Below are 21,713 nucleotides of genomic sequence, written 5' to 3' on the forward strand. Positions count from 1 at the left end.
GTACTGAAGGGAAGGCTAAGTTTTGAACTTTGTCCAACTTCGATGCTTGATTTCAGTTAGATCAAGATTTTGGTGCCTGTGAAGAAGTGATGATATTTCCACCCCCCAGTATGCATTTATGTAGTTGGTTCTGGTGTTTTTGCAGTCCGAAAAAATGCATCAGCTTGCTTGTCGGGCTGAAAACCTTTTTTTTTTTTAATTATTTTTTTAGCTCTTTCTTGGAGTATGGGTAAACAGGCTGTTTTGTTTGTTTGTCACCCAGCTGCTAATACCTACACAAAGCATAATGCAGGAAGAAAAAAAGCATATGCAGTAGGAAACTGAGGAGTGCAGTAAGTTTTTTCAGCTGGTGACAGTACATTTTCAGGCAAAAGTAACTTCTTCACAGCTTTTCTGCACACTGAAGTAAGGTGCCTGTCTTTCAACAGGCTTTATGATCAGCCCTCAAGACCATCCTAGACATTTCTCCCCAGTAAAATTCAGAGAAGTGAGAAATCAGGGTTTCTATCAAGAATTTCCACTTCAGGTAGACTTCTAATCAACAAGCTGTTGTCATGTTTCTGTTCTGTCCTGTCACATCTTCCTCTTCAGTCTTTTAAGTTGTTAATTCTTTAATATACATTTTCCATCTTCAAAATGGGTAAGTGCAGAACCTCTGTGCAACAGATATTTTTTTAATGCCTTTCTCTTGATTAAAATATGAATTTGACTTTCCCATAAGGAGGTTATATGACTCGAAATGTCATATTTCAAAGCAACTGAGGTTTCACAGTGCTCTTGTGAAAATGTGAGTACTGTGAATTCTTGACTATGTAATTGAAAATCACCGTGTTTTATGCTTTGTGTAAATACTACCCTGTTTTTGGCTGACTGGTATATTTGAACTCTTTGGGGTCGGGGTGGGGAAGGGGTCTATCACAGGGCTGTCTGGTTACTGAATCATGAAGACGTTTAGACCTGAGATAAGTGCCTGTTTGCTCAGCTGAGCTAAGGTATCTCCAATTGCATTCAAAAATAGATCTACAATTCTAACTAAATTTGAAAAATCAAGTCTTTCAGAGTTGAGAATAGAAATTCAATCTTGCATAAAGTTTTATAACAATGATGTAGTGTGTCGTTGTGATAATGTAAGTGCTAATGCCAGATAAATATTCCGTCATTTCAAATTGCTATTGACTAGCCATGCTGGTGGAACCTTTCCCTTTGTACAATCACAAATGGGATGGAGAATGTATGGGAATCTCAGAGATGGTTCCCAACATGCTCTTTTCATAACTAGAGCTGTTATGAGCTCTGTACATCACTCTCCAGTGATGAATGGACTTGAGTTCTGCTGTGGGTTGGTGGCTCAGGCTATAGAGCTGCCACAGGAGTGGAAGCTTGAGAGCAGCATACTGAGCTGTAGAGTTTATTTGCTGCCCAGTATCATTTCCGTTCCCAGGAAACAATGCCAACCTCAGTGACAAGTTTTTCATCAGTAATTTTGATCAAGCAGCCTAAGCAATCTTTAAATAGAAATTGAAGGTAATCACCTAAGCTATCATTAAAAGGTACATCTCAATCAGCAGAGCCTGCTAGCTGATTGTCACTTGAAGTCTCGCAATTAACAAAATGACTGGTGTTTTTGACCAAATAGCTGAATGTGGCTTGATTAATAGTGCTGTCTCAAGAATGGCCTTTTTCAGTATTTATTACCATCAGAACTGTCAATCCTGCATACTGTGTTACATTGAAGAGACTTTGTGATAGATATAGGTGAGTGGTTGTATGTAAAATAGGCTTTAGCTGGCCTTTGGAGATTTAAGTAACAAAGTTCAAGTGCTTGAATTTTTTCATGTGCTTCATTTATTGATATAGTATTAAATCAAAAATAAAATTAATTCATCTGTGGCTCAAGAGACTTTGAATTTGAAATTAATGGGCACTAGCTAAAGCTGGAGCAGTGAGTAAAGAGAAAAATATTATTTGTTTTGATTTGCAGCAGTACCTAATTTATTACATGTGAACGAGCATCACACTGCTGTGAGCTGGGACTTTCTGAATAATGTTTCGAGTGTACAATTAGTGATCTAACTTCTCTGTGTTTGTTTTTTTTTGTTTGTTTGTTTGTTTTTGTCTCCTTTTGTGTAAGCACATTACAATTTCAGGGTTTTGTGTTGTTGTTTTTTTTTTTTTAAACCTGCCTGAATTCCACCTTCTCTGTTTTACCCCATAAGTACTTAAAGTTCTGTAGATACTGGTCGCTTGCATAGGATCCCAATTCTGTGTTTCAAACAAGGTGTGAAGCTCTGCAGCCTGACTCTGCAGTGGGATCAGCTCCTACTCAAGTTGCTGTCCAGTGTAGTATTTATATGCAGTTTTCTTTGAAAATATTTATTTGCTGTGCATAAACTACAAAGTAATGGAGTACAAATGAGTTCTTACCTGAAGATTTGATGTTCAAGCTGCTATGCTAAGGCCCACTTTGAGTATTTTTGCAGATGGCTGAAATTGGCCTCGAGTACAGATTTGTCAGCAAAATGTATGCATAGGCCAGTTTTTAATCCAGTGAAGTGTGCGGTTATATTCATTCATAAACTGAGGCTGAACACTGTTTAGTCTGAGGTCTCTGCAAAATAGGGTGTATTTCCAGCCTTTTCTAAGTGGATCTTGAACGTATGTTCTGAATATTTAAGTGAAAATTGGACATAGTCAATTAAAAGAATAAAAATAAATACTTGCAGGATATTAATATGCTAGATGTTTAACTTGAGCTTTCATCACATGTACAAGTGTAGTTGACAACAAGTAAAATTGCAGAAGGACACAGGGATGAGTTGAATAGAGTCTTAAATCTTCCAGCAAAGGGATTTTGTTTAGAGAGAAAGAGGACCCGCAGTTGCTATGAAGTCTGTGAAAGACTCTGCAATACCTTTTGATTTCATGTGAAAGTAATGAACATTTCATGCACATATTTAGTAGATGAAAGGATGGTGTCTTCACTTCTTCGAACATTCTGTTCTCCCATCAAACTAAAACACTTTTCCTTGTTTTCCATTTCAGAAAAATAAGTGAGAACCAGGGCTACATTTTACACAGATGGGTGGATGCAGAAATAAAGTTATGTATAATAGTAAAGGTCTGTATTTACAGCTGTGACATAGTCATGACTCAGAACTTGAGTATGTATTTTAGGTGTAAATTTATTATTCAGTGAATTAGTAATGTAACACCATTACTCCACGTCTCAGTCTATTTACTGAATTCATATTGCCATCAAATGGTTGTTGTGCATATATAGGTTAAGAAAAACATATGCCTTTAACAAATAGGTGATAATAAAAGTGGTTTAAATAAGGACACAAAGGGCTGAATGTAGGAAAAGTGTGTGATTCTGATCTATGTGACAACTGGAAAATAAATACTACTTTGAAAGTGAAAGATGTACTCTTTAAATTTAAACTGTGATAGTAACTAAATTGCCTGCTGTAGAGCAGAAAATAGGTATGGCATTAGGGTTTTCTGGGTTTAGTCTTTACTTCACATCTTGTGACCTCAGTTTGATCCTCTATGAGGATAGCTTTGTCATAAACAAAGCTAGAAAAATATTAAATACAAACTTCCATTGTGAGTCACGCTGTCACATGTTATAATACTGATGTCTAAAAAATCTCCAAAAATTGTAAGAGTACTTATGAACAAAATCTTCCAGTAAAGCTAGCTATAGAGCTGCAATTATCTTCTTGTTTGAAATGTATCAAGCCAAAGAAGCTTACGTGAGTCTGTCAGTTCTGACAGCTTCCTGGAGAAACTTGTAACACAGCTTGCTTCTTTGCTATGTACAGATACAGGAGGTTAAACTAACAACTCTATGTCAAAAGCCCAAAGCCTTTGAAAATGACTACATTTTAAAACTACTTACAATAGATTTCCTGAGAAACTGAAATCAGGAAACTTTTGGGATAGACAGTTTCCTCTTCTGACTATCACATCCTCGCTCTTTTTAGCTCCCACAGCTACACAATGCAACACAACATCCAAAAAGGTAAGCAATGTAAGAATCTGAAGTATTTGTATTTATTTCATCATTTGCACTGTAATAGATAAATTGTGAAAACAAAAACACAACAGCTTCATTTGTAAAATACTAGGACAAAAGGCAAAATCAGGACTTCTGAACAAGAGATCCTTTCAAGAACCACCTACTGCTTTGAACCCTTGGTTGCTTTTCTTTTGAGGAGGATGTATTTTAAGTTTTCTTGCAACTTTATTTATCAAAAACTTTTTTTAAATATCAAATATCAGCCACAGCTTGTTAAACAAGTAGTATAATGCTCTCTTTCCCTAAGGAGGAGGAAAAGTAGCAGGCTGGAGGGGAAAAAAGGCACTGGCAGAAGCAGTGAGTTATGCAGAGACAGGTGGTGATCTAGACTTAACTGTCTTTTACTTAGTCTCTTGCTTCACTGGAGTACAAACATCTTAAATTCCTCTAGGTGCTGGTTTGATGAGCTATAGCTGTCCTTGCCCTTTGCCATTTACATTTTCATGTTGTGATGTACAGTTGTTAAAGCTACATATATGCAGACAGCTCTGATTACTTCAACTGGATAGCCTGTGCTAGCCTATTATGTTATATTTGAGATAATAAACATGGATTAGCACATGTTAACAGCTGGAGTTAGGCAAACAAAAAACAACAGGAATTAGATGTTTCAGATATTTTTTTAAATAAAACAACTTTTATTCAAAGAGAAAACATTGTTTTAATAATAACATCTAGATGATTTCTTATGCATTTTAAGTATTCAGACTTCAGGAGAAATTACTTTTTAAATGGATGAACCACTGATCAGGACAAAACATTTTAGCTTGTATACATTTCCTTAGTTTAAGCAGGACAGAATACACATTTCATTAAAGAATGGTAAATACACCTTATAAATTACTCCTGCACTGTCCAGGTTAAATTTCCATATTGCTTATGCATTTACTTATTTTCACACGCAGCATGTTCTAGAAATAAGGAAATACAAAAGAAAGTAACTGCAGTAACTAATAAAAACAGTTAATCCTTTAAAGCTAGTGTATGTTATATGTAAACAAATACTCATTTACTTCTTGTCTCATGGGTAAGATTTAAAAAGAGACAGCCTGTTATCTTTGAAGTGTCAAAGTCTGAAAAAGTCATTCAAGTTCTAGCTTCGCATTTGTTAAAGGCAAATGATCAAAAGTAGTTGTATTTTTCATGTTTAGCTGATCCATTGAAGATTTATCCTTGTGCAAGACACCCAACCACATGTAAAAATAATCACCTTCTCATAGTAATGAATTGTAAATTAAGACAGTTCTAAAGATTTAGATGTATAAGACAAACTAGCTTAGAACAGTGATGTACCATCGTAGCAATAAGTATTATTGGTGTCTTTTATATAAAAAGTTTTAACCATGTGAAGTAGCTTGTTTTGTTCTCAGGTAGGGTTCAGTACCCCACTTTAAGTAACAGGCTTCATGAAAGATGTATATAAGTTGGAAAGAATCCACCAAACAACATAAAAATTATACTTTCCACAGCCTGATTTTTTTTTTTTTTTAAAGGAAGATTACCCTCACATAAGGAAACATTTAAAGGTCTTGAAATGTGGCATAGGCTACTGAAAAGAGAAAGAAGAAAGTCTCCTCTGAAGTTGAAGGCAAAGACAAAAATTAATTGGTTTCACTCACAGCATGGCATTGAGGCTTTAAACTGGACTGTAGTTCCACAGATTTCTCAGGAAAATTAAGTTTTCTTTAATTCCAAGTACCATCTTCCCTTCCACTCCTTCCATCCAAAAAAGCTCAAAGAAAAGCAATATTGAGTGGTAAACCATTTACAAGTTTTCAGTTCTGTTTTACCACCAAAGTGGAATGATGTGGAATGGTTTTATTACACATTTAATGTGGATTAGGGAAGAAGATTAAATAGCAACCAAAATCAAATATTAAGATCCAGATTTATAACATAATTAAGAAAACTGCAGAGTCATGTTATTAACTGTGGGGCAGTGTGTGTCTGTTTTCCAAATCTAGCAAGGTCATTCAGCTATAGTAGAATTTAAAATGTACAGTCTGTTGTTTCTTTTCAAGCTCTGAAGAAATAAAGCATGAAGCTATATTGAAGAAGGCAGTAAATTTTATTCATTAAGTTCCTGTTTACATTTATAAGACTCTACCAATTTCAAGTACAAATTCAGATTAAGTTATCCATTCCATAATGCATATCAGCTTGAAAATTTGCAGTGCTGACAGTGCAGTGACATTTACATGAAAAATAGAAAGCAGTTTAATTATTTGACTGGAAATATAATAGTGTGTCACAATATATTGCAAGTTAGTATGCAGCATACAAGCAGTAATTAATGTTATAGGACTCTTTAAAATTGGGACAGAGTAATCTGTAGTTTTTACTTACTTAGTTATGGGACCAATTTGACTAATCAATCAGTGAAAAGGAAAAACAGAAGTAACAGCAAAACAGAAATGACCAATGAGAGTTGTACTTATCTATTTCTCAGGATGTCTTAAATAACTATAACATCAAGGAGTAGACTGTGTAACTGGCTTATTTTCTGCCCACTGAAAAAAGCCACATTGTTTTTCCTTTCCTAATGGACACACAAAAAAGTTCTTTCCATTATTGGGACCAAGCTTCAGCACCATCTTCATAACGCATCGCTTGCCATGGTGACAAAATGGAAAATTCAAGTCAGCCCACTGTCAAAAGAAATAATTTTTAGGTATGGTTCTATCATATATGTTGGCTCTGAGCTCATTATTTTAAAATTAAAAGTGGAGGTGGATCTACAAGAACAAGAGAGGCCTTAACAGAAACTTGCTACTAAGAATAGTCTGATCTCTCTAGTGACAACTGTATACACTTTAATTGGTGTTAAATATTATAACTAGGCTTTGTAAGTTTAATTGATGTTAACGCACAGTTTTCTACAAATTAAGGCATCATAGTCATTATTGACTTAAATTCATATATTCTTTCTGTTGTTAGGTGACCTAAACTCTTCCCAGTCATGTATGTTTACACAGTGTGACGCTGAGACCACAGGTTGCAGCCATGAAGGCTGAGTTGCAAGCAGTGCAGCTGTGAAAGCAACAGTCCAGACAGACTACGGGATGTGTGCCCTCAGAGGTTTTCAAGATTTTGTCTTGACAGAGACATAGCTGATGTCCAGATCTAAAGTTTCAGCACTCCTTCTTCAACCCAGAGGCTCAAGATAACTGAGCTGTACAAGTCCCTCCAAATCAATAATTCTACTATGCATCTGCCTTACATGACGCTGAAGCAGATTAAGAGCATTTGCACAAGCAGGTATGTTCTCAGATGTAAGAGAAGTAACTGAAACAATAAACTTACAGTCATAATTACGCTCTTAGTTTCAATTCAGTGTGAACAGATATGATTCACTAAAAGCAAGAGAATTTTAAACACTTGTGCACAGTTATAGATGATTGGGGTAAGGTGGCTGCATGAAAAAGTGACTGAATTAAGGAAAAAGTGGGAAACATTACAGGCTGTAAAGTCTTATACTTACTTGAAAATAATTGCACCGAGTTTCTGTGGGTAGAGGACAGCTATAAAACATTCTGCCCTTGTTTTCTCCATCCTTCCTCACAATTCTGAGTTTGCAAAGATGACCATGTTTACTGCAATGAGGAGGGCCTGTGCTCAGTGTATGAATATCATCTGTTGAATTAACTTGAGGTTTGCTGTAACAACAGATAACAAGATGACTTGTGCATAATGTTAAAGGAATTACCAACACCACAGCCAAAGAACTCTCTCCTATTGTTGTTATTACATGCTCAGTGCACATTTGCATATAATGACAAAGAACTTGCTTCTCTAATGGAACTTATTGCTCCTTTAAAGCTGAATGATAACACGGAGTGAATAAGATCATCTAGAAGGTATCGTATCAGCTTTGCCCAGTATTAGTCTTGGTTTTAAGCTATTTCAATGTATTCCTAAATTCAGTTTAATTAAAAAACCAAAAATCATATTACCTATGTTATACCACCCACCCTAAATCCCACCACATTTTTAAAAAATATTCTGCTTTTGGTAGGAAAAAGATCAATACCAAGTAATTAGTAAAAAAAAAAAAAAAAGTTGAAGGAATTTGTATACTTCCCAGAATTTTCCTATTCTCTTTACTAAAAAATTACTGTAATGCTTGTATTCTGACAAGAAGTAATCTGGCTAAGGGGAGGGAACAATACTGTCTGGTTTCTCTCTCTTGATTGAGGTACAGATTATGTGAATGCAATACACAAGGTTTTATTTAGAAGTGGTAACATGAAGAATATTTATGCTCTTTGAAATATTTATAATATATTTATAAGTCCAATTTATAGAGCAGAATAGCAGTGACGAAGCCACACGGAAAGCTGAAAAGATCAATTAGTTATTTCCATTCTTGTAAAGTTTTCAGCTTAGGAAATTTGTCTGGAAGATTATAGTCTTGTAGGCATCAAAGTTTTATTCCAATACCTCATTAAAACATTCTCCCTATGCTTCATCAGGAAAAAACAAAACCAAAACCCCACGAAACTCCCACACTTTATGTGCTTTCTGGTTCAAAGTTTGTTTGTTTTCTGTAATGTGTAAGTTGGTGGCCTTGGGATAACTACCTGCTATTGTTATTGATATCCAATTTATTCTTTGTGCTCTCTTATTTTTGTTCCATCTTTCCTCTGTAGTCTTCTACTGAGAAAGCAAGTAGAATACTTATTCACAGAGCACTAACTTACTAGTAAGTCCAGTTTCAAAACTGGTGCTTCAACAATGCGTTAAATAAACTTCTGTATTTCAGAACAGACACGGGACCAAGAACTCTGTAGTATATCACAAACATCTTTTGTTCCCCCCTGTATAATTTACCACCATCAGTGAAATCTACTTTGCACTCCCATTACTGCTGTATATGTCTGCCTGAGTTTTCCTTAAAATCCCATCACTTTTTCACATTTCTCTTCACTGGGAGTGAATGTGTCTGTACAGGCTGTGTAACTTAAAATTCAGGATGGGTGGAGCATTGAAGTAATTGCATATAGGATAGGGAGGGAAGTTAAGAGAAAATAGTGACAGTAGGTTCATTAAATTAACTTGAACAGAAATTTGTATCGTGGAAAGAAGTTGAAAATTGCTAGCTGATAAATACTTTCAACTAAAATACACAAGCAATTCTTATGGTGTGAGAATTCACACATTTTAAGTGAAATAGTAAATCCATCTCTAGCACCTCTAGCTTATTTTTAGATAGCTAGCACATTTTAAGAGTGTTCCATCATCTACCTGTTTCTCTTTAGGTTATAATTAAGAAACATGTTGAGAATACATTCTTTTGCAAATAATGAAAGAAAACAAAAGACTAAAGATCCTGTGTTTACACAGGGAAAACAAGTTAATAATCAAGACAGTAGAGAAAAAAAATGACCTGCCTAATAAGCACTTCAGTTTACATACTTGTTGTCTTTCATGATGGTTTCAAGGTTTCTCCAAACAGTGAAGGCAAGCAGCGATCGGACAACTCCTTTGGTAGAACTGTGCTAGTTTACCTGTTTGAGCAAATCTTTTCTATTCAAGGGAATACCTGAACTATGGACAGATGTTCAATTAACAGCAGTACTGGCCAGATGCCAAACTCAGGACTTTTCCAGCAATAGCCTAGATCCTTCAGTGCTTTTGAGGTCTCAGTGTAGTTTTAGTTACTCAAGAGGAAATTACCTTTAGCAGAAATGCAAAGACAGCACTGTGTGAACTCTACAGCACAATATTCCATTAATCTTCAGGGATAAAGATGGCTTATGTAATTACAAAATAACAAAACTTGTTTGTATTTTAGAATACATACCCAATCGTTACATTATATTGGTGAACAGAGGGTATGTGATGAGTTTTCTGCTTCTTCTTTGCAGGCTTGAAAGATAGAGGCTCCTGACAAGAAGATGAAGCCACAGAAGTTACATTTGTTGAGCAATACTTGTCTATGCTTATTCCTGAGTGGTAGATATTATTTTGATTCTGGCTTAGATTGCCTTTTGGAGCAACATACTCAGAGCATCCATCAGATAGTTGGATGTCATCTTTCAATAGTGCTTTATTACCAAGATCTGTTAGGACAAGAGTTGTAGTTCCAAATGCAGCTTTTCTGTTGATCTTTATTTCTCTGCTTGGTTTTCTGAAGTCATTACAAGGATATTTAATGAGGTTTACATTAAAGTCTGTGGAATCTTCAGCATCCTCTGTCTTCAGTGAAGAACTCACTACGCAAAACGTGAAATAAGTACAGCATTAGTTTTTGAGGTAGAAAATTCTAAGTATGGAATGATTATAGGATTAGCTTTACCCCTAACACCACACACACATAACTCTAAACTTGGCTTCTTGGAATACATGTTCCTTTTTTGTTCCTACAAGATTCTTGACTCAAATAACTTGCTGTAAATCCCTTCACTGAACATTTTAATCACTTTTCTACAAAAGGTGAAGGAGAATACAAAGTTCCTCTTCAGAGAGAAAACAGGTCTCAGAGGAAAGTCTGTCCACTACTTCTTTCATCTCTTAATATCTAAATACAGAAATCTGCACAGAAGTAGCAATCTTTGTGTCCCTTTATGGGTCTCATTCACATCTGCTTTCTGCCCACTGAGAGGTCTGCTTAGTAGCATTAAAGCTCCAGTAGGAGTTATCAACAAATTTAATCCAAAATCCTCCTTAATCTGAACTCAGAGGAAAACAAAACAAAAAACTAGCTCCTGAGAAATCCAGCAGTGCTTTGGAAAGGGTACCAAAATATCTACTCCCTTTCTGGTTTTGTTCACGTGTAGGAATGTGAATTATTTCTCTGCACCACTGATGATTTCTCCACCAGGCATTTGCTGCAAACGTCTAACAATTTTAATGAGAGTTTAAAGTATGATATTTTGTTTCACTCTTTGCCCCAGCAAAAATAAACGATCACCACAGAGACTTGTCTATAGAATCCCCACCTGCAAATAAAGCTGGAAGGCATGACACTTCTAGGGTTTAAGACAAGACAGTTTCTATGATCATCTGTGTAAGATTTCCTCCACATCTGACTTTAAGTCTGCTAAAGTTATATAAATACAATTCACAGTAAGTCATTTCTGCAGTTCTATAGTTCTAAAAATTGCACCACAACCCTCCGTTCCCCAGTATGGGCTCCAGGCAACCTTTCAATACCTTCCGGCCTTGAAGTCAAACAGGCATCACAAGCTTCAGCAGAAGGCTTGTTTATTAGGGTGCAGCGCATACATGTCCACTCTTCTTCACATTTCTGAGCTACGTGTTCATTAGAACATGACCCCCTGCCACATGCCCAGCCAATTAGGCTATTTCTAGTTGGCAGTTTGCTGTGAAACAGAAGAATGATGTTAGTCTTTTGTGACGTTTCCTCTACAAATTACCTTACATCGCTATGTTCAGGGAGGCAAGAACCTAGAGAACAAGCAGTACAGCATGCTATACCTGCCTAACAGCATGTCACTGTAAGAGTTTGATTTTCTTCTTTACCTAAAGGGCAAATCTTTCCAAGTAATACAAATATTCAAACTAACACTGACAAAAAGTTAACAAATAACAGAGATGCTCTGCAACACAATGCTCCAGCCTCTCTCAAATTCGCTACTGTCCTTGAACAGAGTTACAAGAAATTTGGCAAGAAAGGAGAACCACTTCTGTACATTTCCCCCATCCATTGCATAGATGCATTACTGAATGAAGAACTAATCAAAAATTGCTACAGACAGTCACACAATCTAACAAATTTCAACAATTTTTTTCTCTCACATAAATGGCATCCATTAGGCCACTTTGTTGTCCAAAAAGCCAACATAATTGAAAATGTTGAAGTTATAAAGTCTTTCTTTTGTCTCTCCATTTCCTGATTTTTTATTTTTAAACATTTAGGTGCTTGTTCAGTTATAACTGTTAAGACAAAGCTGTACTGCAAATGCTTCTATAGAGTTTTTCTGTAGTTATTTTTCCTTTAAATTACTGTATTCATATGTTAGTACATTTATCTAGAACCATAGTTACTGTTTCAGTCACTGCATGCTATGAAGGACTAGTTTTGTAATACTATTCAAAAATTGTTAGCATGCAAAATGAAACTATCAGTTCAGTGACATGCAAAGTTTCAGGTACTACGTTTGCTAAGACATCAAACATTTGTCTCTGTAGTTGGTGAACTGTTGTGACACTCCTTAGACTTATACTTACTCTATAATTATCACTCTCCTTAACAGGCTAGGTATCTAAAATGTATTTTTTTTTCCCCCCACCAATAGTTGAGATACCTACCACAGCTTTTTCACAAAATGATAAAGAGGAGTTATGGTAGACATTACATTACCATTCCCAATATACTGGGGTAGATAACAAAACAGCCTAACTAGTAATTTAAAAATGCCCATTTTAAAGACTATCTATTAATTTCTACTACGCAGCTGTCAAATGAGTATTATCAGACAGAAATCATTCAGCATGTCTTCTTTACAAGTATAATACTCCTCCTCTTTAACATTTTCCCCATATTTCACTATCTAAAAGATGTATTTTAAAGATTCAAGGTACACTTGAATTTGATAAATTTGCTTATAATGGGTCCTGTCTTTATTTTGTCATTTGAGCAAAAACATAAGCTACTGGACTTAACCCAGGAATCGCTGAGTTAAACTCCACAGTTTATGATCTGTAGCACGTCAGTTTGATTACATAGGCTCCTGTTCACCTTCAAACATGAAAAGGTTGAACTTGCAGAAAAGCTACCTGAGAGAGGACACTTTAAAGTGGTACACTTTCTGGGTAGCAGAAAGAGCAGTATAATGTAGCAGTCTGACAATAAAGATGAAGACAGTACTGGAAACAGCCTTGCAGGAAGGTCACTCTGAAAGCATGGCTTCTATTTATTTCTGAGGAACTTCCACAGATCCAAAGAACACAGTAACACTACTTGATAGAGCAGATTTTCAGCTGTTTTTCAACAAAGTCACTACCAGTAGCTACCCATTTTCATCACTGATGAATGAGAATCTACATACCACTCACGTAACAATCTGCATGGCTGTCAGAACATGGCTTGTCTTTCACTTCACTGCTGCTAGTGCTGACAATAAGAGAGAATACTTCCAGAGCAGCCTTCATGTTTCTATAGCTACCATTACCACAACTTTAAAATATACCACTGCTTAATTGTTTGTTTTCAGAAAGATACTGCTTTTTCTAGAATGGAGAGAAAGTTATTTCTTCCCCATGTATAATTTCGTGGTTGTGTGACTCAGTGAAACATTTCCACCTCCCTACTGTTTTTCAAAGTACTTCTCATAACTTTCAGAGAAAAAAAAAAAAACACAACAACCCAGGAGATTGATGTTATCAGCATGTGAAATATTTATCTTCTATGCTGGAATTTTCTATGTTTGATCTGCACTGAGAAGTGATTTTTAAGCTTTAAGCAAAATCCTTTTGGCCATCTGAATTTTGAAAGAAAGTTGGAATTTAGGGTGGCAGAGTAAGATAATTTTGTGTAAAACTTCTATACTTTTCCGTAAATCTTCTTAAAAAAAAAACTCTCTATGCATACATACGCACAAACACATGCACTAATGAAAACAAAATTTTTCAAATGGAAATTGTGTCTTTCATCAGACTGACAGAGCTCAATAAAAAAAAAAAAAAAAAGCAAGATTGAGGCCTCAGATGAAAATTTTCTAGAATAACTTAGGTGTGGAAGAATCTGTGAGTAAGGTGCTTTTGAAACTTTTACCTTTTGCCCTTTTGTGATATCAAACACATTTTGTGCTTTTTCTGAAATAAAAGGAAGGCTGCTGCTAGCATAATTTATATGGAACTGAAAGTCTCTGTCACACTTATAGTAAAAGCTTTCCAGAACTGTTAAGGAGGGAAAAAAAAACTCTGAAGCTCTACAGTACTTGCTGCATTCTGAATTTACGTTCCTTAGTTTTCCTCAGCATCTCTCTACATCTAGAACAAAATTATGTAGATGTAGTTGCTTAGATATTCCTGAGAGCCTTCCTACAAGCAAGAAGAGACACACAGATTCTTACCTTCCTCATGCCATTCAACTCACTCACATGTAAGCATCCGAGCCTATTAAGTGTCTAACTGAGAGAACAATTTTTCTAAAAGCAGTGAATAATTTTGAGTACTTTCTGTTATTTTTATGATTTTCACATTTGATTAGCTAGTTTATAACAGAAAGGATCTTTAAGCCAAGCATTCTAATTAAAGCTTTTAACCATTTTAAACAATGGCCAAAACATTTTATTTATTTATTTTTTTTAATAAATACAAGTGAGCTTACAAAACACAGACTGGTTTGCATGCAGCCATTCTATTTGCTTTCTATTGTTACCATAACAGTACTTTCAGGACATCAGTATTTCAGTGTTATAAAGTTATCATCGTACCTAACGTTGACAAGCTGGGGATCAGCCTTTTGACATCGAGAGCAGAAGTAAGTCATCCTGTTATTCTCTCCTAAACGACACACAGTGATTTTCTCATTGCACTGACCGCAGGTTTGGCGCCTGTATACTTTGTAGTGTTTGTAGAGTGGAGACCCAGTCTTGCGGCACTAAAATAGAACATGTTTAAAACCCAAGTTACAGATACTATATAAATTATGGTAGGTTTTCTACAGCTCGTCTGAAATGAAAATAAAAATATAGCTGTGCAGACTAATAGCTTAATGACTAAACAAAGACATTAGAGGCATATTCATGAGGGCTACGTCCTGTTGGTGCAAAATTTTCTGAGTATTGGAATAAAGAAAGACACAAAAAGACATACTAGCATAGCATCAGCAGACATATGCTAGGGATCCCTTGCATTTAAATGGACCATCTAGCTTTGATTTAACACCAGTCTTCTTTGACCTGTCAGCTGCAAAAAAACACTGGGAGAGCTCATGAGCTCCATTCAACACAGCAGAGAAAATGAATAGGAGTCAGCTTGAGCCTAGTAAAGTTGCTCAGTTTCATCCTAGCGCTCATCACACCAGACAGGCTGGCTTGTGAAATGCTAGTTGGCACAATGGCAAGATCCCCATCCCCAAGAGCTGGCAGAAAGACATGTCAAAGTAAGAACACAACAAACTCAAAGGGCACAGTGACCTAATGAGACCCCAAAGTCAGCAGGCATATTTCATGAGGCAGTTCATGCAAAGTCAACACAGGCATACTCCAGCTGAAACTGACAGAAAGAAAAAAAAATAAAATCAGGAAGAGCCCAGTAGAGATACAGCCAGTAATTCAGTCAGAAGGTATTACTGATAAAGTGTTCGTGTGAATATTCACAAGCAATTTTTTTTTTCTGTAAATTTCTCCATTTTTTATTAGTTTTGTTCCATTAGTTATTAAAATCAGACAAAAACAGCAGTTTACTATATGAACTAGGCACCACATATTTGTATCTTAAGGTGTTAAACTGCAAGTCAAAGTGTTGAATGATTACTACAAGAATTACAGTATACTAACATTCTATAAACAATGATCATCACTACCACATATTAATCTGTTTTTGTTATGTTTTTATCTTCAAGAGGCTTTGGGGGCAAGTTCATCCTTAAGAAGTACTTAGCTGATAATACTTGGTAGGTTTAGTTATAAAAATTTAAGATATGTAAACCGAGCTACAGAAAATGTAAATTGTTTATTGTTAGTCTAAATGCTTGTGACATGCCTACCCTTCTTAGTATTACATGCCGATGCAGAACCACTTGCTCTCTCTTTATTAGTAGGCTTCCCTATGAAGTTTGGATGATGAAAAGATTCCAAATCTAGCTAGATTAATCACTACTCTTTGACAGGTTAACAGAAAGCAGAGATTTAAATAGACTAAAATGAATTACATTTATAAGCTCTACCATTGAAAGAATGCATTAGAAACTTTAATTTTTTTTCCTCCAAGCTTACCAAAAAGAACTTCTAGCAACACTAGCTCCCTGTCTTTCATGAATAACTTTGAGAAACAGACAAGCATTTCATTCCTCCATGTGCAGCTTAAAGAAAAGCATACAAACAAGAAAGCAGCAACATACAAGAATTAGGCCCAGTTCTTTCATTCTGTTTTGCAAAGAGGAAGAGCCACCAGGAATTACAGCGTTGACAAGAGAAGAAATGAAATCCTATTGAATGGTAGAAATGAAATCCTATTGACCTTGAGTTTATTTTGCTTTATCAACCAAAGAAACTGTCATAGTTAGGAAGAAATGTTGTTAGCATTTACAATGTATTCACTCATATAAATGCACTTAGCATTTCAAGTTTCATAAAGCTGCATTAATTGAATTCCCTTAAAAATTTCCAGGGGCAACCTCTAGCTCCCAGTTTGAAGAGTTACCACCTTACATGCATGTGCTTAACTTATATTAATTCTGACACATTCAGAGTGACTTCACCTGTACAGCAAAACTGTACTGAATTGTGTGAATGTCACACTTCCTGCTGCAACTGGGCCAAAGTTCTGCACATTCTTACAGTCTAGATTTTCCCACTCTTCCATTTCTTGGCAATTTGCAATAAACCTGCAAAACAAGGCTCCTATTCACTGAAGCATTTTTTTTTGTTTCATTTCTTTTCCTCTTTCCCCTGACTGATCAAATACAGCTGTGATGCTGTAATCAAGTTTTGGAGGTTTCTTAGAAATATCTGTCCATACCTTATAAAAAAGCAGGGTAAAGCCACGTGTCATTTTCACCAAGTGACGTATATGCTCATCTGTCAATTGGCAAACCTACAAATAAAACAAGTGTGATTTTTATAATATTGCTATATTAATTGACATCAGTAAAGAGATCTTTATAGACATGGGCACTCCAAACACTTTCCAATGAATTCTCTTAGCAAGGAAAAAATAGTACACTTTTGTATTTTACACCATGCAAACTCACTGTGTGAATAACAAATAATGCACTTTGCCTCAGTCATGCAAAATATTAGCTAAAAACTTCAGTGGTCTACCTCTTTATTGATCTAAGAGTTCCTGATCATAGAAATCATATGAGCTAGCAACTCTGAATTCACTCTGCTGGGAATATAGAGATGACTCCCCTTGAACCTAGAACTCACTTCAAATGGATAGTCATCATATCCATGAATGTAATCATACAGTTCTAATTAGGGTTAAAATTCAGACTGATTCTATGAAGAACTTCCAGAAATATTATCTTTAACAGTAACTCCTACTATTTTCACCTCCTTTCCTCTACGTTTTATGTAATCTCAGTTTCCTTTGCTAATTCTACAGAACTAGCTATAGAAAAACACATGAGCAAAGAAACCCCAGGCATTTTTAATTTTATTTATAGGCTGACAATTTAAAGGCAGCACAACACGATGCTGGACAAAATCAGGACTTGTAAGTTAAATTAATTCCCTAGAAAAGAAGTTCCAAGCTGTAAGATAGGCTTGGTACAATAAATGTCTAACCTGGGAGACAGGAGCAACAGTAACAGGTTTCAAGGAAAGCTATATCAAGTCCTTCCAATCCGAATGTTGGAACTACAATTTAGTTAATGATAGATGAGAAAACAAGGAAGATTAGAAGATAACAAAATTTTGTTTAACTTTATATTTATTCTCCTAATACTCTAGGATAATTGAAAACAATCTTGATGCAATCCACCTACTTTAGCAGCTGGATGGAGACCGCTGTCAAATAGTGCTTCGTTTTTTATGATATTTCCAACTCCAGGTAATACTCTTTGATCCAGTAACACATCACATAACATCTGTGTTTTCTGCTGCTTTACCTCACTTTCTGCTCTTAAAAAGCTAAACTTTGGAGAGCAGACATCCAAGCTTTCCATCATTCTCACTTTCTGCTCACACTCTGCTACATTTCTGGAAAAGAAAAACCAACAAAAAATGTATATTTTGTTTTACTTACAATTTAGCAACTTTAAAAAAAAAAACAATATATGAAAGTGTAACAGGTTATTATTTGCAGATAACACAAAATATGAAAATACCACTCATGAGAAGAGACACAGAAATTATATTAACCCCCCCCTTACAAAAAGGTTCAATGATACATACATAGAACATACAAGTATCTGTCCAACATACAAGAAACCATCCTCATTTGGTTCAAATTAGCTTGAAAACTAGTTAAAACTATTTGCAATATAAGAATCATGTGTTTGGATCATCAACCATAAGGTATATGGGTTCAGCAGGTTTCAACATGACAAGAAAATATGTTTTCTTAAACCTTGTTTTTTTTTAAGCTAACTACAAACTGAAGAACATGTAGTTGCAAGAAAATACAGTAGAAGCTGTTTCAGTCTTGCAGAAGCTTATCTGTTCCATAGTATTAAGCTTACGTATGATATAGACATATTACTTGAATTTACATGTTCCTTTTCACCGAACAATTTAAATGCTTTAAAATTAAGCTTGCTACATTAGTTTTATTATCAGCAGGAAGTACAGTGCTAAAGGACAAATATAGCTACATAATATTAATTAGTAAAACCACACCAAATTGCTATCACAAAAACCCAACAAACATAACCTTGGGGCCACAAAAGTTTGAAAACAGTAATTGCTATAGATACTTATTCTTGCTAAGAAAGTTACATTTAAAATTAAAGAAGTAATGGGTTTCAGCTTTCAGATCGAAGGACTGAATTAAATCCAAGTTTCATTCCCAGTCTCGACAATATCTAATGAGGCTATGGTGTAGAACTACTTTAGCTCCTTGCAAACTGTGGTACAAAAGTGACAAAATTAGATATCCATATCAATAAACATTTTAGTAAGTTTGGATTAATTTCTTTTATCTATGATGTGTCTCAGCCAAACAATTAACAAGGTCTGATTTTTGTTTTTTACTTCATCCTTAGAAGAATGTTATAAACCAAGCTGTGTTTTTTTCTCTTTTGTTTTGTTGTTTTCTGTTGTCATTTGAAGATGGTTAGTTTCTGCCTTACCTATATTCTACTGTCACCTCAAAGAAACAAATAGTATCTTTTATAAGCTGTATCTCCAAAACTGGTAATGCTCCATTTCTGTCTTTACTTCCATCAGGATTAATGCGCATGGAACCGTTCATACCAAAGTGAATCCTTGGAAAGAAAGAAAATTCTTATGGGTATTTAATCTTAACAATGTTTTCAAGCATTTGCTAGTCTAGTTTTTACAGTTAGGAGCTGTTCTCACCTAACCAAGTTGGTAAGCATGTACATAAGTTCTAGTCACTAAGAGAAACATTACTCATTAATTTTCAAAGGCCCGTGACCAAGGCTTTCTTCTTACATCAGTTCCGTTAATTCAGTTATTCCAGCTGCATCTGCTTCTGTTACCTATTTACATCTCTGAAGTGCCATTAACTAGTCAAGAAAAGTATAAACCAAAATATTGCACTAAAACTTCCAGAAAGTTCCTTTTTTTAAAAGGCTACATTCACCGTAATAGCTGATCATTTCATTAGCCAAGCTTCACTACACTGTTTAAAAGAAACGTTAAAGTCATAGCCAGCCATGACAAGAAAAATAATTCATGATCATTGCTACGTTTATATTAGAAGGCCTTAAGAAAGTTACAAGATTTCACTCTATTGTGTTTCATTACTTTGATGTGCTGAAATAAAGTAAAACAGAATTCTTATTTTAATTACAAATAGAAAAAAAAACACTAATTAAACTTAGGATCTATTATTCAATTATAGCTAGTAGTAAGATGGTGATTTTTTGTTGTTTTTGTGGTAAAGTAAAAAGATAAGTTTTTTCAATTAGTGCCATACAGCATTGCAAGACTGCTTTTATTTGATCTACTTTTTGCCTAAGGGTTCACTAGCAACGCACTTCCCCCTCAAAGACATTGTCTTATGAAAGCCTGGAGAATATGACCATCTTAAAGCTGCAGTTAGAAGTCTTCTATACAACGTGAATGGGTTCTTAAACCATCAGGACCTTCTTAAACCATCAGTAATACTCTCTAGAATGAACTTTGAGTGATGAGTCTTTTGATATACTGTGTTAACTACTGTACTGAAAGTACTATTATAGATTAAAGACTCCTTTACAAATTGCTACATAGAGTCTGAAACTCTCTTTAACATTTAAAGTGAGGCTGTACAGAAGTTTCTCCATAACACTAACTTTCCAAATCTCTGGACATGACAAAAACAAGAACCCCCTTAGACAAAAAAAAGATCCCCCTTAGCATAGTGAACCTTTTTCTTATCTTTTACCTCAAGGCTTTTTGATCAAAATACATAAAAAATTCCTTTCCCAATGTTTCCACACCCCTGAAAACTTGTCCAGTAAGGAAATCATGACTAGTGGTTCTCTCCTCACTTGCAGCAGTCTGAAAATGAGCACACAAAAAGATTAAAACAGAATGAACAAACACTGAACTTCACAAGCTTCTGACTGCTTATTTTCCTCATCTGTCAAGGTCCCCCTGAGTGGGGTCTCAAGGGCTCTGAAGGTCCCTTTCTGCAGTTTTTAATTGAACAGAAAAAAAAATTTTTTTTTTGCATGGCATGAACATCATTTACTTCAACTATTGTAGAAATAAGAAAGCGCTCTCATTTCACCCTTACATCAACTGTTAATCCCTTCTAATAAAAGTATTTGAGTGAGATACTACACAGCAAGATTTCCTTTTACTTCAATCTGCTCAGGTTTGTTTAAAACAAACCAGAATAAAAAGTGACAGGGATGAAAAATGAAGTTGACATTCAAAATATTCCAAGTTAAATCCTTGCCACTTCAGCACTAATAGCACAGTGTGGGTTCCCCATAGTACTGTTTCAGCAGTGGCCAAAGCCTCAGCTATGGTTTACAGCCCACGATGGCCATTTTCTGATGAATAAAGGCAACCTGAGGTGACCTCTGCTGCAGTACATAACGAGCACTGAAGGGAATGACATTTCTCTATGAAATTAGAAGAGTAACTCCTTACTTTTGAAAAGCTTAGTACTAAGGGATACAAAGCTACAGACTAACCTGTTGATGGCATAACTTAAACAGATTTACCTAGAACTACACTCTTTCTTAAGTCTGTTTAGGCATTACGTTTCTGAGCCTTAATCACAAGTTCTCTTACCCTGCCTTACCCGAAGGGGATGTATACATGCCGGGTTGCTCCCCAGCCATCTACTCGGGGATACCCAGCACACTTACAATGAAAGTACACACAGCCCCCCGCAGCAAAGCACAAACAGGTGTTGCAAACAGCCCCAATCACACCCCTACTGAGAGCCAGACTATACGCCAACCCATTTCTCCACCGGAAGGGTTCACAAGCCCCAGCAAAGTCTGAACCGAAGCAAACGAGAACGCCTCTGAAAGCTTTTCCCCAGCCTGGCGGGACCCAGCACCACGCGCACCCAAGAACTGGAGCTGCCACCCGGTTCCTCACCGCAGCGCGAGCCCCAGCCGGCAGAGCGCTGCCCCGCGCGCTGCGCACCGCCTGGCCCCGGCGCACTCGCGCCCGCAGCCGCTCCGCGAACAGCGCGCAGCACGGGCCCTCCACCATGGCGCCGCCTCTTCCCTTCAAATCTCCCGCTCGCTGTGGGGTGGAGCTGCCGGGCTGCCCTGGTGAGCGCCGAGGGAGAACGCGGCTGCGCTAGGGATGAATGTCCCGGCGTACCCCTAAAGGGCCCCGAGGGGCGGACCGGGCGCGGC

General features: G+C 36.2%; 2 protein-coding genes across 4 annotated transcripts in view; one reads left to right on the forward strand and one right to left on the reverse strand.

Annotated features, from left to right (window-relative positions):
- The window catches only part of AGA (aspartylglucosaminidase), a 35,755-nt gene extending 15,701 nt beyond the window's left edge, over positions 1-20,054 (forward strand). Inside the window, exons 10-13 of one of the 3 annotated variants that reach the window (XR_016465935.1) lie at positions 7,019-7,339; positions 17,671-17,770; positions 19,108-19,171; positions 19,866-20,054. The gene's annotated coding sequence lies outside the window, so the exon portion shown is untranslated. Of the gene's footprint in view, positions 1-7,018; positions 7,340-9,948; positions 9,964-17,670; positions 17,771-19,107; positions 19,172-19,865 lie in introns of those variants that run through there. The other 2 variants (XR_016465936.1, XR_004168845.2) reach the window with 2 other exon arrangements.
- On the reverse strand, positions 5,165-21,663 carry NEIL3 (nei like DNA glycosylase 3). The gene is made up of 10 exons (XM_031607427.2): positions 21,448-21,663; positions 20,273-20,388; positions 19,011-19,145; positions 17,706-17,919; positions 16,736-16,810; positions 14,485-14,651; positions 11,237-11,406; positions 9,885-10,296; positions 7,563-7,737; positions 5,165-6,729 (listed from the first exon to the last, which is right to left on the reverse strand). Exons 1-10 carry the CDS (start codon positions 21,562-21,564, stop codon positions 6,553-6,555), a joined length of 1,758 nt encoding a protein of 585 aa, XP_031463287.2. The 5' UTR covers positions 21,565-21,663; the 3' UTR covers positions 5,165-6,552.
- Between the last annotated feature and the right edge of the window lie 50 nt (positions 21,664-21,713).

Source organism: Phasianus colchicus, chromosome 4, assembly GCF_987193195.1.
Source record: "Phasianus colchicus chromosome 4, bPhaCol1.hap1.1, whole genome shotgun sequence".
Lineage (NCBI taxonomy): Eukaryota > Metazoa > Chordata > Aves > Galliformes > Phasianidae > Phasianus > Phasianus colchicus.